We start from the raw sequence: 17688 nt of genomic DNA, 5'->3' as shown, positions 1-17688 counted from the left end.
TCTGACCCCTCTCTTTCATGTACTCTTCCACATTATAATGTAATTTCATAAAAGGTTTGACTTTTAGTCAAAGTGTTACCAGATTCTATCCATACATCTTCAAATCTGCTTCTTCACTGTCATCTCCACAAGAATTCTGCTTTTACCCTAGTCTACCTATGTACATTTAGAAATAAGTTTCTTACTGGTCTCTCTGCTGCTACTCTGTTGCTGTTGCTGTCTTTAGCAGCTGTGGTTATTCATTCTTCTTACACTGCTTTTGTTTGGAGTATTTAAGAAGCAAATAATTGCTTCAGTTCTCTTTTTTTCCACTCTAAAAATGTTGAAGAGACCTCTCTTTATTATCATACTTCCATCTTTTTTTTTCCCTGTATGCTTAAGTTCAATTTTATAGGATGGGTCACCCTAGCTGCTTCCTGAGCTATAATGCTGTTCAGAACACATTATTCCATTCCCTCCTACATTTTATGGTGGGTGAATATCCTCTCCTTTTTTATCTATGGCAGAATTTGCTTTTAAATTGAATTGTTCAATTCAATCACTCTGTCTCAGAATTTGCAGCCTTGGGATTTTGTTTTATTTTGTTTTGTTTTTCTTGAGGTGATGTGTGAATTTTTCAACTGACATTTCACTTTCTAATGTTCAGAAATTCTGAGCAGTTCTGTTATTACCTATATTTTAGAATTAAGATATTTAGCCCTGTTGTGTTCTTCTGGGAGACCTTAAATTGTCATTACACATCCGAATGTTGTTTTCTTCTCAATAATATTTCATTTTTCCAAATATATGTAAAGATAATTTTTGACATTCATTTTTCTAAGATTTTATGTTTCAAATGTTTTCTCCCTCTCTCCTTTACCTTCTTCTCCCCCAAAAAGCAAGTAATCTGATATAGATTATACATATATAGTCCTTTTAAACATATTTCCATATTTGTCATGTTGTACAAGAAAATAAATAAAATCAGACCAAAAAGGGGAAAAACACAAGAAACAAAAAACAACAACAAAGTGAAAACAGTATGCTTCAATTTATATTCAGTTTCCATAGTTCTTTCTCTGGCTGCAAATGACATTTTTCATCCCATGTCTACTGGAATTGTCTTAAATCACCACATTGCTAAAAGTTAGGTTTTCTATAATTGATCATCACATAACCTTGCTGTTACTGTGCACAATGTTCTCCTACCTCTGCTCCTTCACTCAACTAGAACAAGAATACTATGTTTTCCTTATAAAGTGAAGATATTTTCATTTCTATTATTGTCACTTTTCATCTTCCAGATGGTCCTTGGTCCTTTAATTCTATTTGCATCCTTAATCTATTGTTGTTTCTTTTTTGAGACTTATTTGATCCCTCTTTTGCCTCCTTCAGTCATCCAGGTCTCACCCTCCATCCCTACAAGTCTGTTAGGTTCTCTCCTAAGCCCACTTCTCGTCTCCCTTTATATCTCATCATTTCCCATGAATTTAATGACCATCTCCATGCAGATAATTCTCAAACCTACTTATCCTTCCCTAATTTCTCTGTGGATCCTCAGTCTCTTGCACCTGCAACTGCCTTTTAGATATCTCAAATTAGATGTCCAATAGAAATTTTAAACTCAATGTTTCTAAAATGGAAGTCATTAACTTTCCTCCTAAACCTTCCCTATTCCTGATTTTCTCAGGTTTGCAATCTAAGAGTCATCCTGTATTCCTCACTGCTTTTCACCTCCTATACCCATTCTGTTGCCAAAGCTCGTTGATTTTACCTTTACCACATCTTTGGAATGTGTCCCCTTCTCTCCGTGACACTATCATCACTCTACTGTAAGCTCTCATCATTCCATGTCCAGACTATTGTGATTGTCTATTAGTGGGTCTGCCTGCCTCAAGTCTCTCCCTATTCCAATCTATCCTCCATTCAGTCACTAAAGTGACATTCCTAAAAATTCATATCTAATTATGTCATACCTACCTACTCAGTAAACACCATTGGCTTCCTGTTGTCTCCAGGAGCAAATATAAAATGCTTGGTTTGGCATTCAACCCCTTCCTACATGACATCTTTTGGGTTTCTGCCTGTTGCACAAGTTGCACTCCATATTTTAGCTTTGGACATTCTCTCTGATTATCTCCAATGGCTGGAATGCTCTCACACCTCTGGATTAATTATGACTTGGCTTGAAATCCCTAATACAATCCCACCCACCTTCTACAGTTAAGTCTTCCCTAACCCCTCTCAATTTCAGTGCTTTCCCTCTGCTAATTAATTCCTATTTATTCTTTAAATAGGTTGCTTTCTATTTTTATTTTGTATGTGTGTTTTGTCTCTCCCACCATATCGTAAGTTTCTTAAGAACTGGGAACATCTTTTGCTTTTTTTTTTTTTTTGGTATCCCTAGTGCTTGGCACAAAGTGAGCATTAAATAAATATTTATTAGTTGGTTGACTACAGAAAAGGCAGAGGACCCCACAATTGCCACATAACTACAAAATTTTACAAAACATAAAATATAGGTTAGACTTTATTTGACTCAATAGGAAATATGACTTACAAAAGCAGGCACCCAAACTCATGAATAGACAAAACTTCAATAGACCTTTACCTTCCCCAGGGACATATAAGAGGCTCACAGGTGTGCAGTTATCTCCTCCAATGAACTGAGTCTTTCTTTAAAAATATATTTAATTTATTTTGCTAAATATTTACTAATTACATGTAAATTTTTAAACTTCCATTTTTAAAAAAAATGAGTTTCAAATTTTTCTCCCGCCCACCCCTCTTCCACCCATTGAGAAAGCATACAATAAGATACCAATTTTACAAATGAAGTTAATCAAAACATATTTCCATTTTAGCCATGTTACAAAATAAAATACACAACCCTCACACACATACATACATACACACATGAAAAATAAAGTAGAAAGGGCATGTTTTAATCTATACTCAGAGTTCATTTCTCTTTCTGAAGATGAAGATTTTTCATCATAGGTCATTTGCAATTGTCTTGAGTTATTATCTTGATCATAGTAGCTAAGTCTTTCATAGTTGATCAGCATTATAATTTTTCAGTTACTGTGTATAATCTTCTCCTGTTTCTATTCACTTTTCTTTACATCACTTCATATAAGTCTTCCCACATTTTTCTTGAAACTATTCCCCTAATTCTTTATTTTAGCATAATAGTATTCCATTATAATTGTTATACCACAACTTATTTAGCCATTCCATAACTGATGGGTATTCTCTCAATTTCCAATTCTTTACTATCACAAAAGGAGGTGCTATAAATATTTTTTTATAAATAGATCCATTTCCCTTTTCTTTGACCTATTTGGGATACAGACCAGGTATTACTGATTCAAAAGGTATCACAATTTATAGACTTTTAGGTGTAGTTCCAGATTGCTATCCATAATCATTGGACCAATTTGAAACTCCACCAGTATTGCATCAGTGTCCTAATTTTTCCATATCCCACTCAGCATTTGTCATTTTCCTTTTCTGTCACTATAATCAATTTAATAAATGTGTGGTGGTATCTCAGAATTGTTTTAATTTGTATTTCTTTAATTAATAATGATTTAGAGAATTGTACCATGTGATTATTGATAGCTTTGATCTCATCTTCTGAAAACTGCCTGTTCTTATTTATTTATTTATTTACAACCATTTATCAACTACAGAATGGCTCTTAATTTTTATATCAGTGAACTGTCGTAAGCTGTATATAGCTTTCATTTCATTTCATCATCACTTAATATGTTATCTATTCATTTCAATTCTGATTATTTAGCTCAACTTTAAAAAAAAGCCTAATCCAAGTATAGAAATGTGTCCTGAAGCTGATCCTGAATTAATCATCCTGTAGTAGATAGAGAACTGGGCTTGAGGTCAGGAAGACTCATCTTGCCTCATTTCAAATCTGGCCTCAGATACTTACTAATTGTATGACATTGGGCAGGTCACTTAACCCTGTTTGTCTCAGTTCCTCATCTGTGAAATGAGCCAGAGAAAGAAATGTAAAGGACTCCAGTATATTTGCCACGAAAACCCCAAATGGGGTCATGAAGAGATGGACGTGACTGAAACAACAAAACAACAACAAATGTGTTGTCAAATGGGGCAATGGACACCAAGGACAAGGAGAAATCACACTCCACCAAGAAAATATTATATGCCAAAATTACATGCCAAATGTGGCATTAAAAGGTTTATTTGTAGCTAAAGGTTGGAGAGATCTTAGAAATGTGTTAATCTAATCCACTACTTGCACAGAGAAGGAAACTGAAGCCTAGGGAAGTTAATTAACATTCAAGGCTTCATATTTAATAGGTGGAAGAACCAAAATTTGAACTCAGGTCTTGTGATTCCAGACCTAGAAATCATTTTACTGTATCATCCTACCTTGTATAGATATTTTCCATGCCAGAAAAAGAAAGAAAAAAGCTTTATTCTTGAATTTTGTTAATGATGATGATCCCTTTGGGCACATACACCAAATAATAGTTTAGAAATACTTGTGGGGGTATAACTTTATTTTAGAAAGGAATAAAGTAGTTGGGAAATGCTTGTGCCTCCCTTTCCATTCCAATCCTCTATTTTGACTCCTACACCTCCAGTGTATATATAAGTGGAATAGGACACAGAATCACAGAACTTAGAGGTGAAAGAGATGGCAAATGTTTATTTAGTTCAATTCATACCCCAAAGAAACTTCTCCATTAAAACACACCCAACAAGAAGCTAGCCATTGCTTGAAGACATCCTATGAAGGAAAATCCTCCCTCTAAGTTAGCCAATTCCATTTTCATTCAGATGAAATTCTTAGGAAATTTTTCTTGATATCAATAGTAAATTTGCAATTTCCACTCATTGCTCCAATTTGTGTTTTCTGAGGCCACACAGAACAAATCCAATCCCTTTTCCCACTGATAATTTTTTAAATACCTAAAGACAGTTGCTATATTCCTCTTTCCATAGATTAAACTTCAGCAGTTACCTTCTATGACTCTATTTCAAGGTTTTTTACCATTCTATTTGCCCTCTTCTAAATGCTTGGGAGCTTATCATGACCTTCTTAAATTGTCATCCACAAAGGAAGATAAAACTGCAGATTTATCTGGTCTGGGCATAGTACAAAGGAGTTGTTATTTTCTTTATTCCTGGAAGATGTGGCTCTTTTAAGGCAACCAAAGATCACAGGGTTATTTTTTTGTTTATTTGTTTTTTTAATTACTGTTGTCTCATTTATTGAACTTACTGTTCACTAATATTCACAGATCTTTTTCAGATAACTTTCTAATCATGATTCTCCCATCCTGTACTTGTGAAGTTTATTCTTTGAACCAGATATAAGACCTTACATTTTCCCAGACAAAATTTCATTTTCTTAGATTCATGTTAATGGTCTAGCTTGTCAATGTCTTTTTGGATCCTTACTCTATCATACCATTTGTTAGCATAAAATGTTAGCTATCCCTACTGACTTTGTGCCATCTGCAAATTTATTAAAGATGTCTTTTATTTATTTGATAAGCCACTAGGGCTCCTCTATCACAAAATAAAGAAATTTCAGAGAAAATTCAGAGAAATCTATTCCAATAAGTAGGATTCATTAATACTTCTAAAGAAAGAAAAACTAATAGCAATTCTCCTATACTTTTCTGAAGAACTGCATTAAAATGCTATGGATAATTTTTTACAACATATAATTGCCTTCACCATGGAAAGAGTAGAGTTGAGCACTCATCTCTTTGGACTGTGAAGTGGTCACTTTTCCCCCACACTAGGGAAGTGTAAGAATTTAAACTAATTTTGAATATAATGAAGAACATCAGCCAAACACAATACCCCACATCACACCCACATACCATATTGTTCTATTGAAATAGAAATATTAAAATGGCAAATCCACAAAGATATGTGAAAATATAAGGTCTCATGTCAAAATTACAGTGTGGGAAGTTCAGAGTAGAAAATGTGTTTTCAAAAAGAGGATACTGAGATCTTAAAAAGATGTATATGAAATTAAATTGTGTTTCCAATGGAACTAAGATTTCCCTTGCTTTGGAAAGTACAATGAAAGATCACATAACTATCGGGGTTGCCACATATATATGATCCTGTTAACATATTATTGCTTGTAAATAGTGAACTGTAACTGGAGGATATCACAACATCAGGCAATATGATCACTTAGTTACCATTCCTTCAGATGGTTTGAATCATAGAATTTCTGAGTTTCAAGAGACCCAAGGGCCATGCATGTCTAATCAGACCTGAAATTTCCATATATTTCTGATATCTTTTATCTAAGGACCTCCAATTCACTCATTATCAGTGAAGAACACAATGGAACTTAGACCCTCTCTTGCTTTGGAAGGTACAATGTAAGATCACATTAGCTATTGGGGTGGATATATACATATATATATATATATATATATATATATATATATATATATATATATATATATATATATATATATATATCCTGTTGACTTACTTAGCTACTTAGCTGGCACTCTACCTCTAGACTGGATCTTTTTCTTTTTTCTTTTTTTTGAGTTTGAAAAATTTTATCAATTTCTTTTTTTAATTTAATTTTTACAAAAATTTTATGCATAGGTCATTTTCCAGTATTGACAATTGTAAAACCTTTTGTTTCAACTTTTCCCCTCCTTCCCCCCATGTTAAATATGTTAAAATATAAGTTAAATACAATATATGTATACATGTCCAAACAGTTATTTTGCTGTACAAAAAGAATCAGACTTTGAAACAATGTACAATTAGCCTGTGAAGGAAATCCAAAATGCAGGCAGACAAAAATAGAGGGATTGGGAATTCTATGTAGTAGTTCATAGTCATCTCCCAGATTTCTTTCGCTGTGTATGTAGCTGGTTCAGTTCATTACTGCTCTATTGGAACTGATTTGGTTCATCTCATTGTTGAAAATGGCCACATCCATCAGAATTGATCATCATATAGTACTGTTGTTGAAGTATATAATGATCTCCTGGTCCTGCTCATTTCACTCAGCATCAGCTCATGTAAGTCTCTCCAGGCCTTTCTGAAATCATTCTGCTGGTCATTTCTTACAGAACCATAATATTCCATAATATTCATATACCAAAATTTATTCAGCCATTCTCCACTTGATGGGCATCCACTCAGTTTCCAGTTTCTGGCTACTACAAAGAGGGCTGCCACAAACATCCTCGCACATACAGGTCCCTTTCCCTTCTTTAAAATCTCTTTGGGATATAAGCTAGACTGGATCTTTTTCAAAATTTATATATCCATATCTTCATCTTTACATATGTGTGAGGCTGATTTGTTGAACCTAAGTGTTATTTATATGTGTATATATATATATATGTTTATATACAAATTCATACAGAATTGTTGAAGTAGCAGTGAATAAAATTCTGGGTCTAGAGTCAGAAAAACTTGAGTTAAAATTCAGCCTCAGATACTTAACTCTTAACTCACTTAATTCTGTCTCAGTTTCTTCATCTATAAATGAGCTGAAGAAGGAAATGACAAGTCAGTCCAGCATCTTTGCCAAGAAAATTCCAAATGGGTCACAAAGAGTTGTATAAGTCTAAAATAGCTGAACAGCAAAAACATTGTTCCTATTATATTTTCATTGAATTAAACTTAGATAAGCCTTCTAGACTGCCAAAATGTTTTTGGATCCTCTGTCTTTCAGTGTATTGTTCCTTTATGTTTTGTATCATCTTTAAATTCGATAATCATGACATTTATACCTTATCCAAATCATTGATTAAAATGCCACAAAATAAAGCCAAATATAGATCGCTGAGGACAATGTAGACTTCCTGAATTAATATTAAACTATGACTATCAATTGATGATCAATTATTAATATTAATATAATAAACTATTAATAAGCATTAGGAAATTCATCCTGTTGTCTAGCCATCTCTCCATCTTGTCCACAACAGTTGCATGAGAAACTTTAACAAATGCTTTACTAAATTCTCAATATACAATAATAACTGCAGCGTACCCCTGATCTATGCTGTAGCTAGTCTTAAAATTCTTGCCAGAAAAAAAGTGTGTGTGTGTGTGTGTGTGTGTGTGTGTGTGTGTGTGTGTGTGTGTGTAAAGAAATTAGTCTGGTATGATGTATTCTTGATGAAACCATTCTGATTGTATGTACTCACCACTTTCTTTTCTAAATGTTCATTAATACACTTTTAATAATATGTTGCAGAATTTCACCAAGAATCAGTCAAAGTCTCAGGCCACCATTTACAAGCACAACACCTTCCTTTTTGAAGAAAAAAAAAGCCTTAGTTCTCTAAAAGCTTCCTAACAAATAAATTTTTCATTGAAAAAAAAAAAAACCACTGCCATGGGAAGTAATGGGTTCCTCCTTTCTTAGGACCTTTAAGGAAAAACTAGAGGATAACTTGTCAGTCATATTGTACAGTAGAGGTTATCTTTTTTCTGGTATGGATCAGATAAGGTGATCCCTGAGGCTCCTTCCAATTCTGAAATTCAGCACTTCCATGATTCTGTGGTTCCATGATTTTATATGTATATATATATATATATATATATATATATATATATATATATATATATATATATATATATATTTAATCTGAGTTCTCATATGTCCATATTGATCTCTTTATGCAATGCCCATGTTTTCTTTCCATAAGAACTGTTTCTCTTTATGTCCTCAAAATTTCATTCTTGAGTGCTTTATTTTTCTTATGCTTGCCTCTCTCTGTTGAATTTTAGGTCGTATTATATAACTTATCTTTCTTCTGCATCATTTGAAACTTGTTCTCTCCAAATGTAGGCTGCATTTCAGGCTCCCCCTGGCTTTCTCCTCCTTCACCATCAGAAATTCCAAGAAAATGCAATCATTTACCATGAAGACCCCATTCTTTCTACTTCAATAACTAATTCCTCCTTGATGCTTTGGGAGAAGTGGTATCTTATAACAACCATTAAATCACACCTAGCCCATCACTGATTTTATCTAGCCTGTCTTTTTTCACTTTCATAGAAATAAACTATTGCTTTCTCTTTGTACTGAAACTGGAGGACCCACTTTCAAATTACACTTCCAGTGCTTACTATCGTTGTAACCTTGGAAAAGCCACATAAAGCTCTTTGACCTTCAGTTCCCTCCTCTGTAATATAAAGGACTTGGCCACCAAAGTACTTTCCAGATTTACATCTATGAGACTCAGATCAAAAAGACATAGTATGAATTTCAGGCTCACATGAGAGAGCTATAACTTTATGTCCTCCATGTATATTCTCCCCTCAATCCTTAGCCAATTGATCAGAATTCATAATAGAATGTCATCTAAAGATGCAGCTCCCAAGCTGAATGCAAAGTGTCAGATATGACTTAGCTTCTTAAAGAACTGACAGAATTGAAGGATCATGTGAATCCAAGTCTGAAACAAATAGAAATCATGCATTTAAATTTTCTAGTGGAGTTTCCAAGGGGAGCAAGAGGAAAGGTATCAGTGGAGTTGTGATTGATTAAGAATGTCAGATGTACATTCAGTGAATGTTTATGAAGGACGTCAGATCTCTTAATAATTTTTTTCCTGTTCAAGTTATATCCTAATGATATGAATTCTAATGAAAAGTAGCCAGAGTGGCTTCCTCGAACCCTAGCAATCTGAACAAAGTTTTTGGTGTACCTGCTCCAATTGTTTGTCTAACCACTAACCATATTTTCCTCTCATAGTGGCCCTGAGTCAGTAATAGTGGGTAGATGAAAGGGAAGAATTGGATTACATGGAAATAACTAGAAGAGACAGAAAGAGGAGATAAAGATAGAGACAGGGAAACAGAGAAAGACACAGAAAATAGACAGACACAGAAACACAGCGACACAGACACAGAGACAGAAACAAAGATACAGAAATACAGAGACAAAAAGAAACAGAGACTCAGACACAGACACAGAGAGATAGGTGTAAAGATAGAAGGGCATGGGTAAGGATGGATGGATAGATAGATAGAATAGAGAAACATAGAGATAAAAAATTAGATAGATAAATAGGTTGATAGGTATAATTTATTGGATACTTTTTATGTGACAGGAACAGTACTAATTGCTAGGGATATAAATACAATTTTAAAAAGATATTTACACTTTAATTGAATTTAATACATAAATGAGAGGTAGAAAGTAGAGGGACAAAATTGTAAAACTACAAACCTTCTGGTAATAGATACAGTCTTATACATACAGAGAGCAGGTACATGAAAGTTAGGCAATGTTTTGGAAAACCCTACTGGATTACTGAATGTTATTGGCAGATCCCAAAAGGATCTCTTTCTTTTTAATTTCTTCTTCTTTTCTTCTCCTGTAACTTGAGTTAAGCAGTAAATGAAAAGCAAGAAAAGTCTTGTACATAACATGTATTTAAATGTATCTTGAAATGAGACATCTTCAACTGAATGAGAGACACTAACAGATTTGTAAGTATGTATGTGGGTGGATGATCCCAAACAAAAATAGAGAAAAAGACATGGCCAATGTAACACAGTAGCAAATTAGTAAAAGTTCATCTGATTAGTCAGAACCATGAAGACTATTCAAGGCTTGTAGTGCCTTAGTTATAATTTTTTTTCAGAAGTTGGGAAGGAATCCTCAGCTGGTGTCCCTATCAACTATTAGAGGGAAGTTATTGTTATTATTATTATAAATAGCTAGCATTTATATAGTGCTTTATGGTTTCAAAGCACTTTATATATTATTTCTTTTGATCCTCACCTTAAGAAAAGGAATTATTATTATCCACATTTTATACGTTAAGAACCTAATGCTGGAAGAGATTAAGTGACTTGCCTACAACTAGTAAGTATCTGAAACTGGATTTGAACTCATCTTCTTATTTCGAACTCATCTTCTTAATATCAATTTCAATATTTTACCCACTATACTACTTCTCTTTCTCCTGCCAGTTTCAGCTGCAAGTACTCAGGGATTTTTCTTTAATAAAAAGAGGTAGGGATTGTAGGGAACAAATCTTTCAGGACAAAAAAACAAAACGAAACAAAACCTCATCTCATCCCTTGAGAGATAATGTACAGACACAGAAAAGGGCTTTTATGTGAATCCAAGGCTAAAATACTTTTATTTAGCTTCCAAAGAAGCCATCTTTTTTGTACCCCAAATGGGGAGGTGTGATGTTCTTTTTCTCTAACTTGTAGTCGTTCTCTGTGAGCAGATCTCTTGGGGAGCTTCTGGAGGTAGCCTAGGCTTTAGTTCAGTTTCAATAATCCCAAATACAACCAGGGGTTAAAGTCCAAATAATTTACTGTTTCTTTCTAAATCTTATCCCCTTCACTTGGGGCTCGGTTAATTTTCTAGAGACCTTCCGGATCTTGCCTCTAGTCCTTTGTCTCTTCTAGCTTCAACCTCTAGCTCCCTCTGAATCCAAAGATTGGTCCTTCAGCCTCCAGCCTCTTGTCTTCCCAATGCCTCCAGCCAGCACAACACTGGAAGTTAGAATGAATCTTGACTCTGCCTCCCAGAGTAGGATTGTGGGTTACAGTGGGTTTATGGGAGCTCCCAGAAGTCAATCCTAGTTGTGAATCTCCTGGAAGTCCCCTCCTCTGAAGTCCCCTGAAGTTCTCCTGGGAAGTCCTCTCCTTGACTGAATCCTGACTCTGAATCTTCCTCCAGTGAGCTTGTCCTTTTATGCTCTCTAAAGGTATGAGTCTAATGTGTGAACCAATGAGCGAACTCCTTTAAAGGTGTGAATCAAGTATATTACCTTGTCTCAAGTTCTGGCCTATAACATCTCCTTGTAAGATCAGATTAATCGTAAGAATCCTAACAGGCAGGTTTTATGAGATGTATAATCTTGTATTGACGGCTTCAGGTCATAGAGTAGTATCTTTATAGTCTAGACCTTAGGACCATAGAATCATAGTTTCTTAAAGTCCAGTCTTTAAGATGATATTCTCAGTCAAAGGGGAGAGGGAGGGAAGGAGAGGGAGGGAGAGAAGGAAGGAGAGGGAGGGAGAGAAGGAAGGAAGGGAGGGAGAGAAGGAGGGAAGGAAGGAAGGAAGGAAGGAAGGAAGGAAGGAAGGAAGGAAGGAAGGAAGGAAGGAAGGAAGGAAGGAAGGAAGGAAGGAAGGAAGGAAGGAAGGAAGGAAGGAAGGAAGGAAGGAAGGAAGGAAGGAAGGGAAGGAGGGAAGGAAGGAAGGAAAAACTCTAAAGACTGAAGGGACTTTAGTGATCATCTAACCAAAGAGTTCTGAATGTGAAGTGTGTTATTCTTTAATATCCTGATAATACATATAATTATTATAATTACTTTCCTACATATTTACAATAGACATTTAAAAGCATAACTTCACCTAAAGGTCTAAAATGCACGCGTGCGCGCGCACACACACACACACACACACACACACACACACACACACACAAAGATACAGGATCCCTGATCCATCCCTACTTGCTCATTTTATAGACAAGGACATTTACCATTAGATGAGTCTGTCCAATACAAACCCAATTACTTCAGTACCAACAGGATCTCAAGAGGAGCCTTACAAAGTAGTCTAAGAACAGTGTTAAGAGTGAAACTTCAATCTAGTTTCTTTCCTACTTCCTTGATCTCTCTTTAGCTCACCTGCCACTTATACAGGATCTATGTATTATACAGGACCTATGATTCCTCTGCCACTTTCTTAGTCACTTCACTTGGAGGTTTTGTCAAACCAGCCCATGGTTGAACTCACTATCTTGCTAATTAGACTAACAAGCTCATATGGATCCATCTCTTAACAACTATCCTCTGTTGTCTTTATTCCCATCCAATGTATCTAGACTTAACAGCTTCTTTACCCAATTTTCTGATTAAGCTGTGGCCCTTTGATATTTTAAAAATGACCTTAATATTTTACAAATGATAGCATTTTTCTCTCATGTTATCTTCTGGCCATCAGAACTTGATGGAAATAAAAAAATAAAGTATACAATTACATGTTATATCTGTAGTCCTGTTGAACAAAAGAATGGTTGGGTTATATTTATTTCTCAACCATCCCAGCAGCCTTGTTTTACCTAAAGCAAATCCTTTCAAATGTTCGACACAAAACATTTCTTTCCCTCCTATGTTCTATCAGCATAAACAGATCAGTGATGAAAGGGTTAAAAATAAGTGAAACATAAATATGATTCAGCCAATAAAGAGGAAAGGAAACTCTCCTTGAGGATTTTTAATGTTATTTCCAACCAAGACTAGAATCCCAGTGGTAAGTTTAGTCTGGGCAGTAAGACACTCAATATCCCAATGAAACACCCCTCTTTCCATCTCTAAATATTCAGCTGATAGAATGCAGACATAATCTGGGACAAAGTTTTTAGTAAAATAAGAAATGTTTATTTCATTCGGGCAGATGAAGACATGTCTTTGGCTAAGTTGATTGCAGGACAGAAATTCCCCTAGAAAATAATTCAAACTGAGTTCAAATCTAAAAGGTCCTTACTCTTCATCATATATAAGCAATAATAGACAATTGCTCAATCAATAAGACTTTTTTTTTTCTGAGACAATTGGGGTTAAGTGACTTGCCCACAGTCCCACGGCCAGGAAGTGTTAAATGTCTGAGGCCAGATTTGAACTCAGGTCCTCCTGCTTCAGGGCTGGTGCTCTAACCACTGCACTACCTAGCTGCCCCTGCCCCAGACAACTTATTTTCAAAGGAAGTCAAACTAGGTACAGAGTGAAAACGTAGAAAATTCAGTCTAATCCAAGGAATTTCTGACCATTTCATCCCTTACTCAATATATTCCAGGGCTTCCCTATTGCCTCTGAGGTCAACTATGACATCCTCTGTCTCCTATTTAAAGATCTTTACAGACCAGTCCCTTCCTAACTTCCTTATTTTTCTTTTATCATATTATTTCCTTCCCATCCATGCTTTTGCTCTGAAGGCAACTTTCTTTGTTTATGGTTCGGTATCCTTTACCATGAATAATCAATCAACAAATAATAAATCAATAAACATTTATTAAATACCTACTATATGCCAGACATAAACCAGCTACTTGATAGAGTGCCAGGTCTGGAATCTTACTGAGCTCAAATCTGACCTCAGACACTTATTAGCTGTGTGACCCTGAGAAAGTCACTTAACCCTATTTGCCTCAGTTTCCTCATCTGTAATGAGGAATGGAGATGGAGAAGGAAATGGCAAATCACTCCAGTGTCTTTGCCCCAAGAAAAACCCAAATGGAGTTGGATATGATTGAAAAAATGACTGAACAATATATTCTAGATCATGTGCCAAGTGCTAGGAAAGCAAAAGAAACAAAAGATAAGACACTTCTCTTGAAGAACTTGACAATGATAATCATGGTATACTGAGTAGTTAAATTGGCAATATAATGAGAGAATCAGTAGACTTACATATGCAGGTTTTTCTTCAATTCTTCAAATAAAAAAAAAAACAGGCATTTGTGTTGAGTTCAGGGTCAGTTGAGGATAATGAATATATATATTTTCTGAATTCTATACTTGTGGTGTTAAAGTATAAATTAGATGAAATTATTTATAAATTTACATTTGTTTGCAATAACATACTATCCAAAATTTCAAGGTATGTCTGGCTAATCTGTATGCCTTGGCACAATCACTGAAAACCACTAGTCAGTTTTAAGGAGCCCAGTGGGACTATTTGGTGGAGACTGCAGAAAACTCTGACCACCTTCAATGCCCATCTGTGCTCTGCTAACTGAACCCTGTTGCCCTTTCCTGGCTCTTCTCAGGATAGTTAAAATCCCCCACACTCCTCAAAGAGTGACCTGTATTTCTTTATTGGTAGTGCTAACACCTGCGGTTGGTTTGAGGGATTAGAGAACATTTTGGAAGGAGAAGTGATAGCAAACTCTAGGAAATTATGGGAACTTTCAGAGAAACTACACAATAAAAGGGTTTGTGAACAATTGGATTTTACCAAGGAGGTCCTAGAAAAGAATTAATCATTTGTTCTAATGACCTTATGATTCATGTAAGACACACCAAAGAAATGTTTGAGGCTAGATTTGAACTCAGGTCCAGTGTTCCATCCACTATGGCACCTATTTATCTAAATAAACAGTGGAGAGAACCTGGAAGACTACATTTAAATTGTAATTTGATTCAAAGGATAAGGATAGGATAAGATAAGGAGCAAGATTTGGGAGCTTGTATACGATTATAGAGATTAGAACAACTAGGTGGCTCTGTGCATAGAAGGAAGGTTAGCACTGAGTTCAAATTCTGACTTGAATACTTAACCAGGTATCCTATATGATCCTGGGCAAATCATTTAAACTTGGTATGCTTCAGTTTTCTTCTATGCAAAATAGTACTTACCTCCCATGGTTGTTATGTTTCTAAAATAAGATAATATGTACAGTCCTCCAGAAACCTTAGAAGTGCTTTATAAATTTATAAATTCCAGTTGTCATTATTATTAGATTAGAATGGAAGAAACAGAAGAAAGAAATGGGTGTTGGAGTCTTTTTTTTTTTTGAAGAGCCAAAAGAGAACAATTGTAAGTTTCTTTGGAAGGCAGTGATTTCCAAATCACTGGTTTATGTAGTAGGCCAGGTTTGGAAACATGAAGGCTGTTGTATTAACCACAGAAAAAAAGTGATGAAAATCTAGAACAGGTTTGGGTCTTCAGATGTGGAGAAGAAGGAATTTTTCTAAGAAAAACAGTCATTTGGTAATCAATCAACAAGTCTTTCTTAAGAGCATATTATTTGCCAGACATGGTGTTAGGTGTTAGGGATACAAAAATAAAAGTCAACAAACAAACAAACAAATAGTTCTTGCTCTTCGGGAACTTACATTCTAATAGATGAGGGAATAGGTATATATGCAAGTATATGAAAAATATACCCAAAATGCATGTAAGATTATTTGGAGCTGCTGGAAGAGCAAATAACCAAAGGTTCAAAGACCTCTGTGGGACTTTGCTCTTATAATTATATAGTTCATGAGCCCCTATCAATATGTTTACATTTTGATAGTCTACTAGAGGACACTATTAGCTCATTTTCTGAAAAAGCATGGTAAGCAAAGGAGCACACCTTGGAAGGGCAGTGTAGTCCAAAGAGGACCCCAAGGTTAAAACTTTAAAGTCATGAAGATTTATGACCCTTAACTGTGGGTTTGCAAGCCTAATGCTTGGAGAAATAGCTTTTCTAAAAAATATAATCCCCTAGTTTCACTATACTGAGTCAGTCCCCTATGGTGATCCTATTTGAACACAATAAACAAATCTGCTAGGATACTCCATTTAAGCAAGTAAATTGATTTGGTGAGAGTTCAGAGAAATGATCCTTAATGAGATCAGTCCATGTTCTTCCCTTTCTCCTATGTTATGGCTCATTCCCTCCCCAAGCAGTGTCAGTACCTTCTAGCAAGCTGTGTACAAACATCTGCCAAAGCCAGCAGCCCTTATCACCTGTCCCATTTTAGATGTACAATACTAGTTGAAAGTAAATGCCAGAATTTATTAACTGTCTAACAGCAAGTGTCAGGCATTACACTAGTGAAAAATTTGTCTTTATTAATGCAGAATTATTGTCCAAAGGTGCCTATGTTTTTCAAGTCTTGTAAACATGATTTTTTAAAATTGTAAGTCATTTTAATGATTTTTTCCACAGGCACTGGGAAAGTATTTCCTTTCTTTGCATTTAAGAAAGCAACGATTCTTTGCCTTCCAGTAGATTTCAGCAGGAAAAACTTGATAGCTCATCTCTCCTCTTTCTCTCTCTATTTAGGTAATCAAGGACAACAACAACTCGTGAAAAGGAAGTGATTCTGGGTCTTTTCAATGCCCCAAAGAGGAAGAAGGCTAGAAAAATTCCAGAGAGCTAAATCCTCTGTTCTGGAGACAAATTTTTGTTTGTCTGTTTCTGTGGGCAAAGGCAAATGGACCTTAATTAAATGAAAGGATTAGAACATGATGATTTGATTGAACATTATGGTTTATGGGACATTCCAAAGACATAATTCTGGGCTGCTCAGAGTTTGTATTCCCTCTGCTTGACCTCCAAAGGGAATGTGGCCTTTAGTTAAAATCTGAATCCCCAGCCAGAGTACAGAGAAATTCATTTATCAGGGAAATAGTCTGCACTTTGTGTATGAGCTTCTGTGAATTAACTAAACTTAGGGATTGCTTCTCCCTTTTTCTCCAGTCTGGAAAGAAGAAGAGCAGAAGGGTCTTGGAGCTGTATTTTTTTCCTCCCAGATGACAATGATTTGCTGAGGGTGATAGTGCAGTGCCAAGGGCTGCCAATGTGGGAATAATCAGTGACCCAACATCTGGGGTGGCAAACCTCAAAGTCTCCAAAGATGTTGCTAGTGATGGAGGTCTCCACTTTGGGCAGGATCAATTAAGGAAATAAATGCTAGACATTCTCTTTGGGAAGATAATCTAGGTAGAAAGGTAATCTGATTATAATGATGAATAAGATTGCTTTGATATGAAACATGAGGCTGGTGGCTTAAGGAAATGGTGACATTAGCAAACACATTCATAGAATCATATGAGTTTCCTCATATCTTTTTGAGTATTCATTGATAGAAATGTCTTGTTGGTTAGCACACAGATTAAATGTACCATGGTGGCTAAAAAGAACTCAAACAGATGTCCTATAATTAGGTCCACCTT

At 35.4% G+C, this 17688-nt stretch overlaps 1 protein-coding gene across 1 annotated transcript in view; it reads left to right on the top strand.

Annotated features, from left to right (window-relative positions):
• ADTRP (androgen dependent TFPI regulating protein) overlaps window positions 1-17450 on the top strand; it is a 113072-nt gene extending 95622 nt beyond the window's left edge. The window contains exon 6 of the mRNA XM_074285046.1: window positions 16796-17450. Within this exon, the coding sequence (XP_074141147.1) occupies window positions 16796-16833 (38 nt within the window). The 3' untranslated portion in view covers window positions 16834-17450. The remainder of the gene's footprint in view (window positions 1-16795) is intronic.
• The last annotated feature ends 238 nt before the right edge of the window (window positions 17451-17688 follow it).

This window comes from Sminthopsis crassicaudata, chromosome 1, assembly GCF_048593235.1.
Source record: "Sminthopsis crassicaudata isolate SCR6 chromosome 1, ASM4859323v1, whole genome shotgun sequence".
NCBI lineage: Eukaryota > Metazoa > Chordata > Mammalia > Dasyuromorphia > Dasyuridae > Sminthopsis > Sminthopsis crassicaudata.
Note: the sequence above shows the minus strand (reverse complement) of the source record. Positions and strands in the feature narration are given on the sequence as shown.